General features: G+C 37.5%; 3 protein-coding genes across 3 annotated transcripts; 1 reads left to right on the top strand and 2 right to left on the bottom strand.

Moving 5' to 3' along the window:
- Positions 1 to 2,388: 2,388 nt before the first annotated feature.
- LOC129358058 (glutamate receptor ionotropic, kainate 4-like) lies at positions 2,389 to 17,037 on the bottom strand (the record flags this gene model as incomplete). Its single annotated transcript, XM_055026897.1, has 3 exons — positions 16,951 to 17,037; positions 14,576 to 14,741; positions 2,389 to 2,567 (listed from the first exon to the last, which is right to left on the bottom strand). Coding segments are annotated over exons 1-3 (432 nt in total), but the record flags the coding sequence as incomplete, so codon positions are not given.
- Positions 17,038 to 17,330: 293 nt separating this feature from the next.
- On the bottom strand, positions 17,331 to 19,388 carry LOC129358060 (uncharacterized). Its single transcript, XM_055026899.1, has 5 exons — positions 19,288 to 19,388; positions 18,919 to 19,121; positions 18,339 to 18,449; positions 18,113 to 18,208; positions 17,331 to 17,861 (listed from the first exon to the last, which is right to left on the bottom strand). The coding sequence occupies exons 1-5, from the start codon at positions 19,304 to 19,306 to the stop codon at positions 17,472 to 17,474; spliced, it is 819 nt and encodes a 272-aa protein (XP_054882874.1). The 5' UTR covers positions 19,307 to 19,388; the 3' UTR covers positions 17,331 to 17,471.
- Positions 19,389 to 20,043: 655 nt separating this feature from the next.
- On the top strand, positions 20,044 to 23,690 carry LOC129358059 (tetraspanin-33-like; the record flags this gene model as incomplete). Its single annotated transcript, XM_055026898.1, has 6 exons — positions 20,044 to 20,304; positions 21,775 to 21,832; positions 21,954 to 22,081; positions 22,945 to 23,019; positions 23,237 to 23,332; positions 23,586 to 23,690. Coding segments are annotated over exons 1-6 (564 nt in total), but the record flags the coding sequence as incomplete, so codon positions are not given.
- Between the last annotated feature and the right edge of the window lie 3 nt (positions 23,691 to 23,693).

Here is a 23,693-nt window from a genome sequence, read left to right as displayed (position 1 = left end):
TAAGGATCAGCTTGTCCAAATCAGCTGATAAAGCAGATTAATACAGAGTATATCTGCTTTTCCACCTCTTCAAGAATATGTTTGCTTTTCCAACATGACTTAGGGGATATGACATCCTACAGGTGAGGAAACCAGTACAGATAACAACATCACAGAGCTGCAGTTTCAAAAAATATGATGGGGGAAGAGAAAACCAGGAACAAGTCTCCCCAGGAGGCATTTTGAGTTATTGACGTATTCTGAAAGTGAGGATTCTAAGCTTTATAATGATGTCAAACAAATGAGAGAAAAAAAAATGGAGGAGGTTTGGCCATTTGAATGTTGGCACATTACAAATCAGATCACTGAAAGAACAAAGCTTCAGAGGAATCGTCCCCAGACCTGATGAACTGAAAGGGGGTATTGGAAAAAGGCAGTTCCTTTAGAGTATGCAATAACTCCAACCCTCAGCACTGACTGTCAACAGCTATTACTGGGAAAGAGTGCAAACAAAAGCGAGCTTTTGTCTGATTTATATAATATGTTTAGACGTTTTCAGCTTTTGTTCCATTTCCAATCAGGCTGTGAGCTTCTGTTTTGTGAGCCTTTGTCATGGAGTCATCTGTGAATAAGACCTAATACACGTTTCTTGGGATTTCCCGAGGCACTGCTTATGTATATGTTTTGATTAAAATATAAAATTTCAAACAGAAATGTCAAATATTTAGAGGACAGCAATAATATTTTAGAGCTATTTGTGATTAAAAAAAAACAGAAGCAAAAAAGAAAGATAACAGATAGAACAAATATCCTCTTGCATCAGTAAATATATCAATTAAGGCAACAAAAAATGGTCCATCTTTGCTAATTCTGAATAACATTTCTGCTGGTGTCTGCACATCTCCATCGTTGCACAATTTGTATTCTAACTTATTGACTTTTGAATGCTAACATACACATTTTGTACATTTTTAACCTACTCAGTGACTACACAGTATTTATGTTGAATTTTTGCCTGTACTGTACAGTATGCTGTTCTTTATTCTGTTTTATATATTGCATATTCTTATCTTTGTAGGAACTGACTTGCTTTGATTGCTTGGCTCTTTGCTTCTGTCGCATTGAAATGTCCCCAATATGGGACAACAGAGGAATTTGTATTCCTACAGTTTGGAGTAGAGAGCTGATAAAAAGAATCAGGTTGTTTGTGTACATTACGTCACTACTCCACGACCAGTTCCTGCGTAAGGGGAAGATAATAATAAGTACATGTTAGATTATGTTTACTTTCAGTCCAAAGGCTTGAATGGTTTACATACTTTAAAGGCACTGTGGGTAAAAAATACACAGCAGAATGAAAAGTGAAATTATGAGGAAAAACATGAATATATATTGTGTGGAAAAGTAAACTCCAAACAGAAGGAGCAGAGACAAAAACGTAAAAGAGACATGACTGTATGGACTCCTGCTGCTACCAGCACAGAGCTTCTGAATGAAAGAAATGAATAAAATCTTCTCCCTCTCGCCCTCTTTTCTCTCCATTTAATGTTAACTCCTCTCCAGACATCCATTTACTGAGTTTAGGAACAATGTGGAGCATTTTTCTTTAAAAGAGGAACAACGCTATCACGTCTTCTTCAGAACCATGTGTCCATTAAGAGGTAGAGAGGTTCACTTCATGATGAAATCCTGGGTGTTAGTAATATTCTGAGACATTAACTACTCATATGTTCCATTAGTAAAGAAGCACAAAAAGGTCACTCAAACATAGAGGCAGGAAATGACTAATACTGTCTGAAAGCTCTTTTTCTTTATAGCTTTGCATACTGCATTTACATTGTAATGTAAAAAAAGATCCCTTTGGAGTAAGGATTCAACAAATTCATTCAAAGAGCATTTTGTTTCACTTTACATGTGTTTTAATCCTGCTATATTCCACATTAAAAAGAGAAAAAAAGCCTGATCTATTATGACCCAGTTGTCATAATGGCCACCGAATTCTTTAAACTTTATTTCTATGACTCAATGCCCTCATTTATTACTAATTGCAGCTGATTTGTGTAGCACTGGTGTACAGCTCAGTTATTTTTCTAACTTTCTGGGACTAAACAACCAGAAGGTTAATTATTTAATTTTTTTGTCAATCTTATGATCTAAGACAAAACATTAAATTTTGTGGTGAAAATGATATTTATCTTATTTAGAGTGATATTGAAAGTAAAAAAGCAAAAAAAAAAAAAAAAAGTCATGTGGTTAAAAAAAGGACATACCTGTTTTGGTTACAAAATAAAATGTAAAATGTTTCATGCGCCTTGCCATTTCTTTGCATGTTGTAAGAAATATATGTAAAAACTCAAGTCAAGCATGTAGAGTCACAGATAACATGAACGTTATGCGACATATACTTACCCGTTCTAAAATGATATGTGACATGGTGGCATTGGCGTCCACTATGATGGTGGCCGTCTTGTCGTCACGGATCTCTTTCAGGAGAGGGGTCGGGTCCTGGCTATCATCCAACATGCGCACTGACAGGGTTTCCTTAGAGATTAGGAACTGTCTGAGCAGCTGCTCCAAATTCAACAAGCCTGTCAGTGAAAAATACAGAAAACACATATGAGGATCGTATGTCTGAAGATGACAAATATTTAAACATTTCAAATATTGTTCTATTAGCTCTTTTATGTCTGTCTTGTTCTGCGCTATGTTTCAGATTTATTATCTTTTTCATTCATTCTACTCCTGCCTGCTGCAACCAGCTTTCCTTCATTGGCAATGGTAGCTTTTCTTCCAGCTCACTAGTTTAAAGTCAGCCTAAGCACCTTGCTGCTTTACTATCTTCACTGGGGCGAACAGATGTCACAGTGACACAATGGTGGAACCACAGGATACACGAGGGCACCCATAAATGTCAATACACCCTGCACAGCGTTGCAGAGACGACATCTGACATCCTTCGTGCAAAACTAAAACACAACTCCAATCAAACTTCCTGAAATGCTGGTTCTGTTCAGTCCAGTTGTAAGGCGTCCTCGAGGTCTGGCGGACCTTCATTCATTGCTTAAACTGACAACCATTGGAAACTGACTGCAACACACCGCTTTCCTTGTGATGCCTTTCCTAAATGTGCCATCTGACTGCAAACTGAATTGGTTCTATTCGTTGATAGGGACGAACATGGCAAAAATATGATCAGTCTAATCACAATTTTATGACAATTTCAGAAATAGAGCCCTGGAATAAAATAAAAAAATGTTTCTAACTGATTTTTAGCCCATTTGTGTAGTTTTCCAACTTGCACTGGGTATACCTGATATTTAATATTTGAGCCTTCAAGTACGCTTTATATTAATATTGTTCTGTCAAAGTCATATTTTTATTCCAAAAGTAAACAACACAAACATTTTTCACGTTTGACATATGAAAATGTGTCTCATGATGGGAAAAGACTAAAGAGTTTTAAACAAAACTTCATCTACACAATGAAACAAATTTTTCAAAAACGTATTCTTTTTTTATAACACCACTGAATGAGCACACGACTGCGATTGTTTATGTCCAGCACAGACAGAAGTACAACTGTTTCCTGTGTTTTTTACAGGAATTATATAACTCTGCGCATGAATGTGCTTCTATTCTGAATAAAGCCTGATGTGTGCACATAATAATCAGATTATTTAATTGACTGTTTTGCACAACAAAACCACAGGACCCTACTTATGGACAATGTCAAAAATTGTCTGCTTTGTCAAAGGTCTGCATCTGCACCAAGCTAAATTCTGTTTAAGATGGTGTAAATCAAAGGCGACATAAACACAAGTCTGAAGAAACTGTGGTGAACTCATTACCCAGATGAGGTAAGAGAATCCTAATTAAAGCAGGTCCCACTTAACCAAAACATTCCTGGCAGTCAGTCTTACACTAGGAGTCCTTGTGATGCTATTAGTTCATTTTGCATAAATGAGAATAAACAAATTTTTAAGGTGTGCTATGGGGAAAAATACAAACTGAACAAGGCTGTCAGGGCCAGATTTGCGGTTGCACTGTTGGTATTTACCTGACCTTGAAATTTGCTCTTCCCATCTGTTTTGTATTCTGGTGCCAACCACAGATGACATGATGCACAGGTGTGATGTGACTCGCAAACAGGGGGAACCTTTATGCAAATTAAGCAATGCTAACTAAGTTCAATCATATTCTGATGGAAAATATCCTTCAGCCTCATTGTTGTATAAGGAAAGTTTTTAAAAAAAATATGCAACAATAATATTAATATGTTGGAATTGCTTACTCTCACTGCAAGTGTACAAACATTGTCCCTTTGAAATATCTTCGGCTTTTGTTTTCTTGCCATCCTCAAATGATCCTCAAATTATAATATTTTAAGATAACCTTAGTACATTCAAACTGAGGTTTTAAGTTCTTTTTTTATTATTATTATTTATTAAGGGATACAAGCTATCAAGACTAACCTGACTAAAAAGTAATAATTTCCCTTTTCACAGAATATTTATAAGAATGGTGACTTCCAGATCTGTAGAATCAAGAAATCTTGAAGTCAGGCTAAGAAGGATGAAAGATCAACAAAGCCAACATGGCTTACTCCCCAGTCAAGAAATTCAAGAAAAGTTAAGAAACAGCTTTTGACAAATTTTATTATTCTACAAGATGTTACCAAATGCTTTGAAAGACTCTGAAACACCAAAAGAATTTCCTGCTTGGGAACCATCCATCAAAAGGGTCAAGAATAGGTAAAGCGGTGCAGCTCTAACTTGATGTCTAAAGGAATAAGTCCAAAAAGAAAAACAAAACAAAACATTCACAAAGGGCCCAGCTCACAAAACCCCAAAATTTCAGAAAAAGAGCATCAAAGAAATTAGTGTAACAGCATTGTGATGATCAAGGGCTTTTATGCTACCTCAGAACCTTAATGTGTTGGAAAGAGATTCTTAATGGCCAATTAATATATTTATGTATTCAGTATTTATCAGCATTTTCACAACAACTGAAAGTGACATAGATAGTTCACTTTGTTATAAAATGGCAGTATGTCCCTGGAAAATACATAAATTCTGTTTCCCACCAGAAAATCTTTAAGGATAATGGCTGGTTATGAGTTTGTGACTGGAAGTTCAAAACCCTGAATTAAAATGCAAAGCAAGAAATGTGAACCCCAAAAAGGGCATGAAAGACTGAGATCTCAAATGTTTGATGGCAGGATAAGCAGGTTTATACAACCAAAAGGAGGGATATGAAAACCACACATTGTATTCATCTTAAAATTTGTGATGTAATCATACATTGCTTGACAAAAACATTCCAATAATGAACGTATTTCTAAGCAAGCAGATATTTTTTGAAACTACTTAGTTTGTTTAAGCTGACATTTAAATCTCTGTTTATTAAAGCTGAAGTATAAGTGTCACTTGTAAATGAATTGCTTATATTTAAAAGCAAACGTGTTGTCATATTAAACCTGCAGGCTGTGATCTGAAATCTGTCTCTTCACACCCGTCGTCTGTGTTAACCATCATTAAAACATCTAACAATGACAACATCCTGCTTTCAAGAAACATATGCTGTGTTTTATGATTAAAACAGTCATCTAAAGAGTAGTAAAGCACAGCAAGTCACAGCTTCACATGTCTCACCTTGACAATTTGGCAGATTTTTATCGTATTCATGCAAAGTTTGCTGATATTGATACCAAAAGTCACTGAAAGGACATGACTTTATAGAAAATAGTTTGCATTTCCACAATTACCTGTTGACACTTTGGCATCAACAGATATTTATTGTGATTTTTGCCATGGTGACAGCAGAGCAATTTATCCGTCATGCGGAGACCAATTTTGCTGAGGCTATTTCAAGTTATCAAACCATTCCTTCATCTTCTCCAATAAATTAACATCAGCTGCTGGGCTTCTCAGCTACCGACATCATGTCTAAGAGAGTCTATAATTAAGTCCCGGTCTGAATGTCTTATGGCCTGGCTGTGTGGCAGTATATCAGTGTATGTGGGTTTGTTTTTATATAACCTGTATGTGATTACTCCCGAGACATCAGTCCCAGCTGCTGTTGGCTTTCCTGTCTGTGTCTGCAAGCTGCCAATTCAGCTTCCTCTGTTGTGTTACACTGAATCACTTTGATGAGCTTGAAATAGCCTCTTTTACGCCGCCTTCCTGGTCTGCCTCCTGCATCCATTGACTACTGTTTTACAGGCCATCAAATACCATTTCCCATTGAGTTTGTGACAATAGATGGTTTCAGAATGCCATGCAGCTCAGCCTATAACGAACACGCACAATAACAGAGACACTGAGAACAAAGAACATACAGTGTGCTGGATTCTTGCAAGATGTGTTTTCTGCAAAATAAAACCAAGTGTTAATCAAATGAATGAACCTTATGCCTTTAGATAGAGAACATTTATGAGAAAGGGTTGTTAATGTGTTAAAGAAATAATAATAATAATAATAATAATAATAAAAAAACTAGAATTGCCTGTGCTTTGTTTGAAGATAGCTATAAAGATAACACAACATTTCAAAGAATGCCTGTACATCTTCCTATTCTTCTTGTCTTAGACTATATTTTTTTGGCTGCACTACAGAAGAAATAGTTCTCAACTTATTTGACAGACATAAATGTTAAGAATAAGGTCACAAAACCACTCTTTGAATTTTATTTTTATTTGTGTTGAAGTCAAGGTCAGGACAGTAAGGGATATGAAAGTGGTTTGTACTTTTCTTTAGACTACCTGTTTATTGGAGAAATATTACAGCAGTTTTATTCTCACATATAAGAGCAATATCTGCTGCAGTCCCTGAACTACTGCTGTTATTAAAGCTACTACAAATATGAGATGTGGCTTGATCTTGAATAATGGTTTCTCTGGTAAGTTGATGAAAATATAATATTCTCTTGTTAGTGTGAAGTGTTATTGTGCATGTACCTCAATTTGCATGTTAACTGCAGTTAGCTCAGTGCTAAGCATGAAGGGTTTTAACATTTTTATTGCCTAATTCAATGTTTTGCAATAGCCATTACAGCTTAAATTTTGAAAGTTGATCATTTTCAATTTTGTGGTATTTCCAGATACTGAACTATTTCTACTAGAAAATGTTTATATTTCTTTTCTTCATTATTGATGTGGGTAAGTTACTCAATGTTATTATAATATGAGAATCTTATGTCAACTCATGCCTATGTGTGATTGTTTAGCATACCTTTAACTTTTAGAAAATGGAGATACCTTATATCACTTGAAAATAAAAGTTTGCCAGATGAGATGCTGCACTACTACACCAAAATCACATGACATTGCTATAAGACTGTTGAGTTAGAAAGCATTATGAATTCCATAATTCCACTCTGAATGCAAGCAGCAGAAAATAGAGCTAAACAATAGTGTTACTCCAGTCATTTGAGTCAAACAACATCAAAAGCAGATGCCATAGCTCATTATCAAAAAGTGAAACACAAGGGGGAGGAAAGTTTGCACAATGCAGTTATTTATTTCTCACAAACTCTTTTTCCAATTGCTGTGAAGCCAAATCAACCCCTCGCTGCTATGCATGCCTCACACTTGACTCCAGCAGTTCAGGCATTCGCCATGTTAATATTGATATGTATGAATTACTAAATCTGAGCTAATCAGATTTTCAAGATGAAGTGGTAGAGAAAACAAGCTTACTATTTACATAAGACACTGACAAAATGGGTGGCTTTTAATGGACTGTAATACATTTTTGTCAGTGGATTGGGAGATGGTTAAGTGCAAGTTAAACCTCCAAATCAACTTTTATGCAATTTGTTCAAATAGGTTCTTAAGCATGTTATCTTTATTTTTGTGTGCATTTTTTAAAACATTTTCTAGTAAATTAGTTTAGTTTGTTTAATTCTGTATTTTGCTTTAAACCGTTATAAGAATGATGACATTCGTCATTTTTAGAAACTGAAACCAAATAGCGTTTGTAAATTACAACATCGCACAGTGACGTTAATCCATAGCAGCAACGACAAGGAACCTCAAATTAAAACCATCAGGATAGGCATAAAGTTAGTCTTTACGTCTTCCTACTGTCAGATATGATCAAGAGCTATGGGTGGCTGATTAAAGCGATGCCTTCACCCTAGAGAATGCATAATATAACAGATGGTCCTGGCAAGAAGAGAAGAGCAAGGCCTTGTGTGTGTTATGTGTGTTAGTGACACCAAACTTCCTCATTGGCATGGACGGCACTTGGCCTCGACTCTCTCAGACACACAGATAGAGGTGAGGCCTGACATTCAACTGAGCCAACCACTTATTCATCTTTCTCTTGCTGTCACTGTAGGACGCCTTCACACACAGACCACCCCAACGTCACCCTAAGAATACTGCTGCATCACCAAGGCACGGGCAACATAAAAGATTTAACATGGGAGTTCTAGACGGCAAGTGACTGTGATTTCCTTGACAGGTGCAGGTGAATAATATATAATAAAGCGCAGTCACAGGAGATGTGTTAACAAAGACCTAAAAGCCCTTTTGACAGCTGTACATTATGTTGAATCATCATGTAGCCTCGAGCGCTAAAGTTTTATGACTCTGGAAAACCGTTAGGGCCATTTCAAAGTACAGCAGACAAGGTGAACAGTCAAAATGTGAAATGTAAGTCAGAGTGAAGTCCTTGCTGAACTAATCCAAAAATAACCACTACAATGTGATCCACTTTTTTTTTTTTTTTACATCAGGTGAGACCTGAAATGTTTTTATTACTTTATCACACAGGATTCATATGTGGGATCCTCACACAACCTCTGCATCAGTAAGATGCATTGGTTAAAAGAACGTGATGAGCATGTTACTTCACTGGAGTCTCAGACTTTTCGAACTGAGACCCTCTTATGCCCCAAAGAACATATTTAATTGCTCTTTTTGGCTAAAATATTGTCTTTTTGTCATTAGTGACCTGATATGTTTTTTTATTCTTCAAACTTGGGGCTGAAAGGAAAGTGTACATAAATGGAAGTGATTACCAACACCACAATTAAAGTTTGCTTTTTGATTTTTGACAGTTAATGTGAAATCCTTGTTTTCCCATCTGTTTTTGCACTTTCAGTATATGCTTTTTAATAATTCAAGGAACTGTATTGTTCAGCATTTTCTAGGGCTGAGAGGATTCCTCGAATGATTCGAGTCCCTCTATTCTTAAAATTCCTCGAGGAAAATGTATCTTCCTCAAAGCTTCGATAAAATGTTTTTATCATGCAATACATCGTGTTCCACCCAGATCATTATTTGTGGAGGGCAGCGCTCTGACTTCTGCCTACAAGTTGTTGTGAAGAGCTAACAGCATGGGGTTGAATTGTGCCGCATTTTGCCGGGGATTTGGGGTAAGAGAGAGACAGAGATTCGATTCCTCGGATAATTGTAAAAATATTATATAGAGTACTCGATTATTAAAATATTATTTTACAACAGTCCTAGAATTTCCCTTATGTGCATTTATTTTACTACCTTAACTCACTACCAAACGGGACAATTTGTTTAATGTAATTTACTCAATTAATTGTCAGAATAATTGATAGACTACCTGATTACTAAAATAATCATTTACAACAGCCCTACTTCACACTTTGTTATGTCAACTTTCCCATCTGGTCTACTTATTCATCCAAACATGTTTTCAGTCTTTATTTCAGCTGGTAGCAACCAAAGAAAGGCTCTCTGCAGATAAATACCTGAATATTTGAAATTAATTCAAATAATTAACATACTGGCAGGTTAAAATAAGCTGTAATAAATTTTATGATAGCTGACATGAATTTAGTTGTAATCTAATTGTAGAATGGCTTGAATGCTGCTCAGCAATATTCCTTTGTGTGACACATAGAGGGACAGCAGCCAACAGATGTGACTAGGAATTTAATTGTAACCCAATGAGTTTTATTCTTATCTGATGGGAAGTCAATCATATGTAACAGTTTTTATGCTATGGTAGAATACAAAAAAAGGCCAAAAGGCTTTATGCATACAGTTAATTTAAGTCCAAGTTTATTTATAACACTGGTACATTTAGGTTAAATGTAATATTTTAAAAACTTTCTTTTAACTGGACAAAGTATTGACCTTTTGAAGTGGCCCAGCCAGAGTTCGAACTTGAATCTGATAAAGGACCAATGGGACTTGGCATGGAGGCTTTCCAACCGCAAAGATGTTGGGCTCTTCAACAAAGATAAACTTGTCAAGATATCAAGTTGTTGATCACGTATCATCAATATTGTCTTCAACTTATCCAACATTGGGTTGCAGACTGAGAAAAGACCCGAGTGCATATGATGCAGTTCTATAAAAAAGAAATGACAAAATGCATTTTAAGACCGTATTCAGTGATGGCATAGTTACGTTGAAAAAGTAACTTTAATCGGATTATTGGTTACTTCTTGAAAACGTAACTTTGTTAGATTGCTGACTACTTGATTTGTTTGTTTTTGTATGTTTCTATTGTCTGAAAAACTATAAATAGGATTTTTGACCCCCGCCCCCGTTCTGGTTGTGCGTTACGGCCCTGCGCAGCGCACAGAGCTCCCCCTGCCGCTCCACAACTCAGATGTCCCGCTGCACAGATTTTTGACACTTATATTAAGATTAATAATTCATGGCTGTTTTCACGTTTATTGGGCTGTTCCTATTAGTTTCGATGTTTGCTATTTTCTGGAGCTCAACGCGAAGCTCGACGTCATTCAGAGGTAATATATTAACTTGACATTAACAAAGACACAGCGGGACAGATCACCCGTGAAATGATGGACAGAGAGACAAAAATGTCAGACAAATTGGGAGGTTATGTCTGCTTATTAAACCCAAAAACCACAAACCGCGACTCCTTAAATCTACAAGTGACTTAAAAAAAACAACCCCAACGTCGCTTATAATAATCAGATTTGGCGAGCGTAACTCAAAGTAGTTCCTTTTTTCCAGCATAAAAATGCATCTCCCTCAACCCTCCATTATTTATGTTTCTGTCGCCGCTTATACTGAACCATAGACAATCCCCAAGGCGTGCAGAGGAAGGAAAATTTAATTACAAAAGAAAACTGTAATGCACAGTAACACAAAGTAATTTTAATAAGTAATAGTAGTCTCACTGGATTTGAAATAGCAACATGTTAGATTACTCGTTACTGAAAAAAGTGGTCTGATGTCACTGACAACACTGACCATATTTAAAATGTTTACAGGTATGGCAAAGAGGCTTTTTGTGACCTCCTACTTTATACCTCCCAGAAACCATGTAAACAGTTGAAACTTTCTTAAACACATAAAAAGAAAGTGACAGAACAAAGTTTCTTTTTTTTTTTTTTGTCAAAACTTTTTAGAAATTTAAACCTGAACTACAGTCTTTGAGCTTCTCCTTCTCAGTGACAGGTGCAGCCATTTATTCAGGAACAATCCTGTCACAAACACAGGAATCAATATAATTATCAGCTCTGTGTGCAAAGCTGCGTCCACACCTCGTGTGTGAATAAACCAGCACTTTTCTTGGTGTTTGCTTCAGACTTCACTAAGAGACGAAACAAAATATATTAAAAAAAAAGTTCACATACATTAGTAGAGTAGAAAAGGTTAGATCAATGTCTGCCTTGATGTGCACCAAGCTGTTGGGCACAACTTCCCTCCTGACTGCTCAGCCATTGCTGGAAAATATTCATGAATTAGTCACACTATATTAGGCTGTCACTGGCTTGGGTGATTAACGATTTCAGCACATGTGGATGAGCCACTGACCGACAGCAGTCCGCCAACCAACCAATTGACTGCAAGAACTCTGCAAAGGACGTGGCTGCTGGAACAGGATCCAAACTCAAATAGGTGTCAGCTTAAATACCCATAGACTCTGACCTACCTGGCTCAAATATAAACACATAAACACAGACATGCACATCCAAACACAGCTACACTGTTATTAGCTGCAGTTTCTGTTGAATGATCACATGACCAGAGTATAATCAAAGCTGCCTGCCATTTCCTGGACCGTCTCCGGCTTTCTACTGATGATTCCAGGATTGTTACCTTCCCCACATTTCCTGACTCGAGTCTTTTCACCTCTGCACACAAATGCCAAAAGGCATCCTCTCTGTTTTCATTTCCGACTTCCCATGGTTTCTCTTATCTACCTCTAATCTTCCTTCATTTTGCCTCTTTTTATTTCATTTCCTTCCCGGTCCACTTCAAGCTTATTGCCACAAAATCAGAAGCTACTCACAGCACCAAACACCTTACCAATGAAAATGAGAACTATCGTGTTTATATACAGACCTGAAACTCAGAGGGTGCCTAAAAGGTTCATTTGTTGTCAGAGACTTTTCAGGTGCTGTATTAAGCAGCTCTCTGAGGCAATAAATGCCTTTGTAAAAAAAAAAAAAAGGTACTGATGTACAGATATAGTGCATGGAAGGTTATATGAGTGGGTGGCATGACATTTAATTTATTTTATTGTACATTCCAGGTAGGATTGGGCAATGTTGCTTGCCAAAAAAATGATATCACGATATCATTTTTAAAAACCCCAATAACGATATCTCATACGATTTGCCATATTTTCAGCTTTTTCTTTAATAAAGTCACTGCATTATAAATATTTATATTTAGAATTTAACCAAATATGGTGTAAAAACAATATTTTGAAAAAGAACTGGTGGTGTTAGAAGAGGTACTGTATTTTCCAGACTATAAGTCGCAGTTTTTTTCATAGTTTGGCTGGGGGTGCGACTTATACTCCGGAGTGACTTATATGTGGAAATCAACACATCGTTATATCATATTACATGTTTTTTTCAAACTAAACTGCAAGAGGGCGCTCTAGGCCTGTGTTATTCTACCTTTGGAGTTAGCAGAGTTGTTTACAAGCAACATTGAGGATGAAGATTTCATTCAATTTAGTGATTTGGAGAGACACGGATGGTTTGGGAAACTTGTTAACATGTCATTTATGCTACATTTATCTGAATAGCTCTTAATATGTTATGCACGTTCTCGGCTCGTTGTTTGTCACGTAACATTAGCATACTGTACAATTACTCACCCTGTTGTTGCTTCTATTCTATTTTTATTGCCTTTCAAGATGACATGTCTGTTCGTGGTATTGGATTTTAGCAAATAAATTTTTCTAAAAAATGCGACTTATACTTCGGTGCAACTTATAGTTCAGAAAATACGGTACTTTTGCTCAAGAAAAATACATTGATCTCAGCAGACTAAGATAGTCAAAATACACAGAGAACAATTTTTACTCTTTTTTAGTTTCCGAAAGAAGGACACTGAACAGCCAACATTTGTATGAGGCTTTCAGCTGATATTGTGAAATTACAGCCCTGTCATACTCTGTTGTATCAGAGCTTTTGTTTTAATTGTGTTGGAAGACATGGTGCTTGTACAATGACATACCATACTGTATATATATATGTATATATATATATATTTATATATAAATATACATTTTCAACAAAAGTCTTTCTTAATTCCTAACTTCATTTGTAGTTTGTGACAGGATCATACTTTTATACATTTTTCACTATGGAAAATACCCAAGCAATATTGTATTGTACAAAAACCTTTTGGTTTTGTATGCAAATTTTAGTATTTTTTTGGCAGCTTGGTGACAAATGGCCTCACAAAAGGTAGTCAGATGGTTACAACCCACAACCCAGCTCCAAGCCAGTGCTAAATCCTACACACTGTTCTATCAAGGGACCAAACAGTTTTTTTAATGAAGTAAAGACCAGAAGACATTAAAGGAGGGAGTTAAAAGGCAGAAGAACTGAGTGTGGAGATAGACAGGGTGGGTGTCTCAGAGTAGCTTATTGCCACCTCTGGGCTGTCTGACACATGGCTGATATCTCAAACCTATTTCTTTTCTTCAAAGCCTTCTACTGATTAAAAAGGGGCTAGCTGGTGCCACAGGGTCACAGTGTCTTTGTCAAGGGAGTTGTAATTACTGAGGCTGGACCTCAAGAGGGTGGGAACAAACCCAAATTTAATCTTCCTCTCTGTTTACAAAAATAACTTTCATTGGGGAGATTTACAACCTTAAAGGTCATTTAGTTAAATATCTTTAGAATCTGAGAAGGGCCTCTGACAAGAAGGCAGTCAGATCACTGCTGGTTACAGCTGCATCCTCCTTTGTCTTAAAGATTATTGGTTTTCTGTCGCAGAATATGAGAGCGTGTGCGGACACATTTGAAGATAGATCAACCTGACACAGCTAAATGTGTTGTCCTAATTTTAAAAATGACAATACAGCTGGAGCGGGGAAGTGATTCTGCAGTAAATGTAATTTTAAGTGGGCGGACTGCTGTGAGGAAGTTGTGCGCTGTGGCCGTGTGGAGTGCAGCAGCTGCTTCAGAAGAAAGCGTGCCACAGCTCTGTGTTTGTCAGCGAGCATGCGAGAAGCCTGTGTGTGCTAACATGTGTTAAGGGGTAGCAGACATTAGACAAAGAAAGTGTTTGTCCTTTGTTGGCAGCTGCAGGGGAGGAGGCTTTGTGAACCTTCTCTGCAGGTGTGCATGTTTATGTATTTTGTCAGGAAGGTGTGAATGTTGCACTCACAGTCGGCCTGGGCACAGATGAGGCAGGAGGCGGTGCTGTTAAAGAATGTAAGAAGGCCGGCCACGGCCAAGCTGATGTCGGTGTTCGTTGGTCTCAAGTCCAGAGTTGTGAAGCGGGGAAACTGCACCTTCAGGATGTCCTCTGGAGCCACTTTGACATATGGTACCTGCACGGAGAAGTTGTTGTTAGTTTGCTGTAATTAAGCTATCCAGTGCTGAGAGCTGTATTTCTGACCTCTAGCACACATGTTGATAAAAAGAAGAAGAAAAAAAAAATCTAAAGAAGTATCACAAACAAAATGCAGGGTAAAAATAGTCAGCAAGTTGCCGGGTGATGATCAAAAGAATGAATAGCTCAGAAGAAAGATGTTACAGCAAATAGGATAAACTGCAAGAAACAATAACCCCAGGGGTCTGTGGTAGTGTGCAAATTCACAATACAGACATTTTTTAAGTTACCAAAGCATAACTTCAAAACAAGACCAAATGAAGAAACTTATTTTTATTCTCAAATCCAGACAGGATCTTTGACAACAAATCTTTAGTTAAAAAAAGAAAACTCTCCTTCACAAGAGTAAAAATAAAACCTTGCGATCTGCTTTTATTAACAATTTAGTAAGACATTCACGCAATTTAGCCAAATAGTTTGAAAAAAAAAAAAAGAATTGGTGATTCTAAAGGAGGAGAGTTTTCTTAAGGAAAATACAGAGACCTCAATAGACAAATAGTAAAAAAAAAATCTGTTAGCATCTCTTGACAGTGATGAGAATGTCCTACATCAACAGTCTTCAATCAGAAGCCTTTCTAGACTGACCACCATCAGAGATCTTTCCTACCTAGAGCATCACCATCAACAGCAGATCCTTGTAGATTCTTAAAGGGGGCCTGATATTCAAAATTCTCTTTTTTTATGTTTTTGCATTTCCACTCACTTCTAGAAACAGGCCAAGTGCTAAAAATGAACATTTAGAAAAACTACTGGACAATTGTGCATATGTTTGCAAACTTTTTTTCAATATAAAGTTAGAGTTGGTGGGTGTGGCCATCTGCAGCTTACTTCCAAAATAGTGACGTAGCCCTAAATCAGCTAATTCTGGAAGGAGCTTAAAATAGGCAGAACTGACCAGGTGAAATGTCATGTTGTTTATCTGTGAATGATTTTGTGTAATAAATGTAATGGAAATGTTCTATAAATATTCTAACTTGTTCAAAGAAATTATGACAAGTTACTTTAAATAATTTGAGTTACATTTATTTTCCTCATTCTACTGACTTGTAAACAATTAAGTGCAAACAAGTGAAATATGTTGTTTCTGTCCCAGAACCTAATTATTTTTTAGAAAGAGATAGAACTTTGTTTAATTTTATAAGAGATATCTAATTTTATGACTGAAGGAAAAAAAAAACATTTTGTAGATCTATATGGCTATTAAAGAAGAAATCAGCAGGTCTGAGCTGTACAAAATCTGTGATTTGAAATTGTCCAAATCTTTGACTGGTGCATGCATTGGTGTAATTTACTAAACTGTAACAATACAAAGAAAAACAAATTACATACATGTAAAATGTCAACAGGCAAAAGATTTATTTTTCTTTTTATAATCTCTATGCAAGTGGAACATTGTTGAAAGAGAGTATATAATGTGTACGGCATTGCATGCGTTTCCCCAGACATCAGGAAAAAGATGAAGCACAGTGAGAACAAATATAGGCCACTGAAGCTTTGATTAAAAATCAATAAATACATAATTATTCTATCTAAATCCCGCTGGGAGGTAAACAATCTTCAGTACAACGGTCTGAAGCCTTTTCAATTAGGTTATTTAGAAAGTTGTGTTCTTCGGTTGCCTTTAATAAATTTATCATACAACTCCCACAGCACAAACTGGCATGTTTAACACCATTCATCTCCCTTGTGAAAACAGAGGTTAAGCACACAACAGTTAACCTTGCAGCCTTAAGCTTTCACAGAATGAGCACAGAAACAAAGCCCTGGATTTCAGCAGCTACCTACAGATGCTGCTGAAATCCAAACACTTTTTCAATTTATTTCCCTTAGATAACATCCGTCTCTGCATTAGTAAGATGCCTCTTCAAGCAACATAAAAAAAAGAGTTGCTGACAGTAGGGTGCTTTTATTGGGGCATGTGAGGAAACATAGGACAAGGAAGAGTGGATCATGGGGCGGCAGGTGTCATGCCATTCAGCTGGTGAGGCATTTCAGCGGTGCATAGTGGCTCTTAAAGGGGATGTAGGAAGACATGCTGAGTCCGAGAGAAGATACAGAAGAGGCAACCTCTTCATCATGGTAGATTGCCTGACTATGTGTTTCTCAGGACCCATACATTGCCTTCCCCTTCGCACCTATATGCTCACGATGGGTTTTAAACCCCTGCCCATCAGGACGTAATGGAGTCTCTGGGTGTGTGGAGGGATGGAGGAGCAGCCAGCTCTGACAGCCATTCGTTCTTCCAAAGGAGTCTTAAAATTGTGGTAATAACTACACACCACACAGGGGAAATGAGACCCTTTTCAGTTGTGTCCTTATATTCCTGTTGCATTTCTACAATTTCTCACCATCTCTTGTTCATTTCGTTTCGTTAATACCCTACACTGTTTACTCTTCTTGTCTCCTTTCCAATGCACTCTTCTCTTCCTTCTCAGCACCGCAGCACACGTGTCAAGGTTGAAACAGTTCCAGCTGCAAGGGAAGGACAGATTTCCAGTTTTAAAAAGTTATGGCTTCAAAACCACTGAAATTTTCTGTCATTGTTTTTCCTAGATTTTTTTTCAATTAGATGCCAGCAAAGGCCTAAGCCTATGCTCCCACCTTGTTCTTGTGCATACAGTATATGTCAGCTAGCTAAAGCTAAGACTATTATAGTTTTCCATTAACTCTAAGAAAGACAGTTTTGTTGGGAAGTAATCCAATTGTGAAAATCACAGAGTTGTGGTGTGGAAGCTAAAAGAACATCATCACAACAAAGCAGCATTTTGCAAACCATAAGCAGTAAGCAGCGTACTGCAGGCTGGCTATTTGAGGAGACGTTTTTTTCTTGATACTGCAATATAAATTGTGTATTTTTATCCAAGGTTTTCATACTGAAAAACTGCATATAGGCACTGGCAAATGCAGATACATGACTACTCCTCTTCTGTAGAGACTTTGAGCATACCTGCTGCAGGTCTGGTATAGGCAACAGCTGCTCCAGTCTTGACAGAAGCAAAGATACAAGCTGTTGGATCCGCTGGTTGAAGGCCAATCCATAATGATCAGGAAAAACCTCCTACACACATAACCAGAGGAGCAGATTTAATTTCATTTGACAAGCTTGTAATGTGATAAATAAATAATTGCTACTAGACACATTAACATGATTAAATCAGGTGCTATTTACATCCTCTTATAATTGGTTTTCAGATTACTGTGCAAAAGCTATGTCTGAAAAAGCTGAAATAATTTGGTATTTTTTTCTGATGTATAATCTCTGATCTGTTCTTGGAAAACTTAGTTACTTTAATGTTTAAATGAACTCACTTGGAAGAACAGTTCCTTTTCTAAGGGAACATTCAAAATGTTCTGCACCAAGCTTGCAAAGTTACTATAGGAAGTCTTCAGAATATCAGAGCTTTCCTGTCAAGAGATGGGCACAGAAAAGTTAGCAATTACCTCAATGTCTTTTTAAAAAATATATATATATATATATGTATATTATCATTACAATAATAACTGAGTAATGCGAGAGCTTTCTTTAAAGGCTCACCATGTGTTCATTGTTGCTCAGTTCCAGGCAGCAGGTGTGGATTTTATCCAGGTGGCCTTGGATCGCCTTGATGTTAGCTACACCGTTGCCCCGGCACAACTCCAGGACAAACTGCAGCAACACAACGATCAGAGCGGAGTTATCAGGACAGAGAACGGGAAACATCAATAAAGCTGCAAGCATGTGACAAATGGAAAAACTGCAACAAAGAATCCTACACCCATGATAAATCAGAAAGTTAACCCCATTTCAAATACGGGCTTTTTATACTTTAGGATATGATGAAATAATCTAGTCTGCTTTCAAGTTCACAAAAACATAAAATCTGCATGTTGTCAAATAAAAACAAAGCCAAAAAGTAAAAATTGTTTAGAAAACAAAAAGTGCGCCTGTGCTCCTTCCACAGGTTTTAAGTCAATAAAGAACAATTTGTTGCTTCAATAATCTTTCAGTGAGTGTGATCGCCTCTATACAAGCACAGATCACACAGTAACTCATAAACATGGAAGAAGTAAGAATACTAAGCTCTCAGTTAACTCTCCACCTCATCAGACATCCAAGTCTAAAGTATCTTCCTCACCCTCGCTCTGAGGCCCAGGACGAGCTGACCCTTCTGACTGGGACTGAGAAGCTCCGGCACGATCTCGGTGACCAGGTCGATGAAGTCCAGCAGCTTCTCGTACTGGACGGCGCTGTCCTGCTGCACCGCTTTCCACACGAAGGCAGACATGAGCCTCACAGGAGGAACCAGCAGCTGCAAGGAGGCTGGAGGAAGCGGGGAGCCTAAAGGGGACATTAGGGTCCGAGGGTTAAAAGCAAGTGCATCCACCTCTCGACACAGAGGAGAAGATGAGCTAAAACTAGCGTTGCAATTAACACCTTTGGAAATCAGCCGTATTTATAAAAGTAGCAAAACCAGCGGGGATGTGGGTGTAATTATCGAACAAACCTTTGCCACTCCGCACCATGTTGGGGGTAATGGAGACGTCTGAGCGAAGAAAGCAAAATATAATTTCACGTGAAACTCGCAGAGGCTCCAACAACAACAACTTCCGGATAAGCAAATGTTCTTCTTCTCGTTGTGGCGACGAGCACACAGCAGTGCGACGCAACACCGCCACCTACCGGTGACCACTGTCGATCAGAACATACATACATACATACATACATACATACATACATACATACATACATACATACATACATACATACATACATACATACATACATACATACATACATACATACATACATACATACATACATACATAATATATTCTGGAGAAAGTGTAAGGCATTAACGCTTCTGTAAGGTGCACTTCTTTGCACACATTAATAGTGAAACTGAAAGAAAGAAAGAAAGAAAGAAAGAAAGAAAGAAAGAAAGAAAGAAAGAAAGAAAGAAAGAAAGAAAGAAAGAAAGAAAGAAAGAAAGAAAGAAAGAAAGAAAGAAAGAAAGAAGTAAGGAAATTGAGCATAACAATTAAAATGAAAACAATGGATTCTTCTACTCTCTACAGACCTTTAACTACACTTTTTAGAGGCACTAACTCTTTTATTTTTTTAGATTTTTTTCGCAAAAATTAAATGAATAAGTCGAAGCAACAAGCCATCCACTTGTGGGGGAGACTCCGTCTGCACATTGTTTGCATCATGTGATCACCTGTGAAGGCGTGGACGGAAACTGAACACCCACTGCTGACAAGCCCAGTCAGATTTGACTGTCTCTGCTTGGAATCTGTCGGTCACTGGAGCAAAGCAGCTTTCAGACGCCATCATTATGCTTATGACTACGAGCTTCGACTTCCACGAATGCGTTTTTGTTTTTGTGCGCAAACGTGGTTGAAGCAGCAGGGTCAGAGCCATGGGAGGAAACCGCAGGGGCGCAGCGGGATCCGGCGAGGATTTCACCTTTGTCAGCTCAGTTGTGAAATACCTGCTGTTCTTTTTTAATTTCATTTTCTGGGTGAGTGATCAAAACCACTTTGATCTCTTTTGTGTGTTAAGTTAATCACTCATCTTGCAATCACAAAATGTGGTTATGCAAAAGCAGTCATTTTAGTAAGGCACTTGGCAAGATCTTTAAAACAGTTTAGTTGTTTTGATGTTGTTAGTTTTGTTTTGTTTGTTTTTAGTTACTTTTTAACACAGGTAGGGTCAGGATACAGATTGCACATACTCAACTCTAAAATGACCTTTACATTTACCTTAAATATGCCAAACAGTCAGCCTTGCAGAACCAAGACTATATTTTTTTCATAATATAAAGAAGCTCAATTTTTTTAAAACTTGAGCCAAATGGGCTCGATGCTTAGAAAGTTGGCAAATTGTCACACTTCTTTCATTTGAGTCCAAAGAAATTACATTTCTTCTTTATTGCAAAACTTCATCAAATAATTTACCCATAATATTCACTGCACTTCTGCCTGATCTGAAATTTCACAATTCAAATGCATCTGAATGTAGATAGTGGAAGTGAAACTCCCTGCAGTGTGTCTTGCAAAGTTCATACAAAGGGTTTCGGCATCAGGTGAACTTTTGCAGCCTTGTCTGAGGTGGTTTGTTGTTCCAGATTAAACTTGCTGAGATTTAGAGACTTTTTGTTTTGTCTTTCTGCTGCATGGGCAGAAAAAAGTCCCCACAAAATGTTGAGTTGGGGAGGGGAAGCCCAAATCTGACATGACCTTTCAGGTGTGCCCCTCTGAAAAGAGATCAGTCTCTTTATTAATTTGGATTCAGCACTCTCGGTAAGCACGACTCGCGGCTGTTTCAGTAAGATAAGGATGTGTGAGAACTTGAAGCTTGGAATGCGTTGTCATTTCTGCTGCCTCAGGTTATGTCGGATTCTGTGTGCTCCGAGCAGAGGTTTGCTGCTCCACGACTGCACCTTTTTCTAATCTTGACTGTTCAGTTTTTGTCAATTTTTAAGATACTTGTTTTTACACTTTCCTAAACATGTTCCAAACCCACCTGTGTGCTTCGGGTGTCATACTTGGTCTGTTTGCTGTGCCGTCACAAAACAAGGGAGAGAAATAAGTGTCCTTCCTAACAAGGCTCCAGTCTCTATGGTAATTGGATCCATGTCATTCAGGGTGGACAGGGTTTGTTCCTGAACTCTTTCTTTTATTCCGTCAAGAATGGGAGACGAGAGCTAAATAAGATGCTTTATTACCGATGGCGGAGACAGGATTTCGCAACTTTGCGTACTTTAATTGGGAAGAAATGGGATAGTTTTGGAATATTTCATCAGTGATTCATTAAATATGATTCATAAACTCCCCCTGCACATCTTTCTTGTTACGAAGAGGAAGTGTCTAGATGGCGCCACACCCCTGACAAGTTCAAGCACATAGAAATAGTTTTCAACAGCTGCTCTGACGAATGTTCTCCTGTTTTCTGTGTGATTATTTATTTATTTTTTCATGTTCGCTTACAGATAATCTCCCTGGTCTTGGTGGCAGTCGGCGTTTACGCCCGTACAGCAAAGTATGCGGGTAAATTGTCGCACGTACCTGCTGGATTCGGTACTGGGTCTCCGCTGTACTTCAAGAGGCACAAGGATGGAGCAGCCTCTGTAACGGGAAGCAGATGAAATGTCTCCATCTTTGTTTGCAGAGGCAACCCTGGCATCTCTGTCTGTGGATCCCGCTGTTATGCTGATGATTGTGGGAGTCCTGATGTTCCTGGTCACCTTCTGTGGCTGCGTGGGTTCGCTGCGAGAAAACATCTGCCTCCTGCAAACAGTACCTGGGTTTTAAATACTCTAATCCATTTTATTAATCTAAGACTTAAAACTGTTTTATTTGGGGGGGAAAAATGCATGCACCCAAATATATGCAGTGAAATACAATGCTTTGCAAGAGTATTCATGCTTTTTCCCCCCCCTATTGTTGACACATTAAAGCCACAAATTTGAAGTGTAAAGAAAGGGATTTATTTCAAATCTTATTGCAAATAAAAACCTGAAAAGTGTGGCAAGCTTAAGAGTTGCCTTTGCCAGCTTTGCTGATGTTTTTGCCTTTTTGTTTTTCTTAGCCTGTCAGTATAATTGGACAACCAAATCTTTGCAAGCCTACCGTTTTCATTTCCAGTTTTCACTATGTCTGTGGGACGTCGGATGAGACGTCCAAACCTTGCTATGCTGTTCTGTAATCTAATCTGATAGCTTTAAATTTCCCAGGAACATTCTCCATGATCTGCCTGGTATATGTTCACGACTTATTTTTGTTCCCTAATGAGTTTGAACAAAGTTCTGAGGCTTTCCAAGGATGCATGTGTAGAAAACAAAAATACTGCTAGCTATATGCAAACATATAGCTAGTACATATCCTTTTATTTGACCAATAAATGACAATTTGTGGTTGAAAGGTAGGAAAATGTAGAAAAGTTTTAGGTGTTTGAGTGCAGGCACTTTACAAGGTCATCATGTAAGTGATTAACTTACATTAAGTTAATTGATATAAAATGGTAAAATAAATTTACAAATATATATATATATATATATATATATATATATATATATATATATATATATATATATATATATATATATTATATATATATATATATATATATATATATAATTTTTTTTTCTTTACCGTCCTAGTTCTGTATCTTCCTGGTGGTGATTTTCATACTCCAACTGGCTGCTGGTGTTCTGGGCTTCATCTTTTCAAATAAGGTAATCAAGCAATTAATTAATTAAATGTGAGCATAGATTTATGTCGATTAAAAGCAAATTCATAGAGACTAACTGAAGTAGCTTGTAAAATCATGTTGCTCTAGAAAGGCGTTTTAATCTGGTCAAAATTTAGTTTTTCCACGTTTTGACCATTTTGACCAGATTTCTACGTCTGAGATTTTTTTTTTTACTTCTTTCTTTATTTTTTACCTTCAAGGCAAGACAGAAAGTGACAGAAGTGATCAATGATGCAATCGTTCACTACAGAGATGACGTCGATCTGCAAAATCTTATAGACTTCGGCCAAGAAGAGGTGAGTGTTTCGTCAAAATTGTGTTTTGAACTCCTGCAGCAGAGGCAGAACCGGAGGAGTGTCTTACTTTGGTCAGATGGGGTATTTATTTCATCAGAATCAACTAGCATTGGATTTTCGATGTTACTTTAAAATAATCTGGAGGAAAGAACATCTTGTACGTAAAGATGAAATATCCTGTATGCTTCACTTGCATAAAAGAAACAAAAAAAATCATATTCTCTATTTATTTATTTTTCCTCTCCTCCTCCAGTTTGGATGCTGCGGTGCTACAACATACCTTGACTGGACCAATAACATCTACTTCGATTGTAACCAATCAAACCCCAGCAGAGAGCGCTGCTCCGTCCCCTTCTCCTGT

This window comes from Poeciliopsis prolifica, unplaced genomic scaffold (genome assembly GCF_027474105.1).
Source record: "Poeciliopsis prolifica strain line A6 unplaced genomic scaffold, Auburn_PproV2 SCAFFOLD382, whole genome shotgun sequence".
Taxonomy (NCBI): domain Eukaryota; kingdom Metazoa; phylum Chordata; class Actinopteri; order Cyprinodontiformes; family Poeciliidae; genus Poeciliopsis; species Poeciliopsis prolifica.
This window is presented reverse-complemented; position numbering and strand designations above follow the sequence as displayed.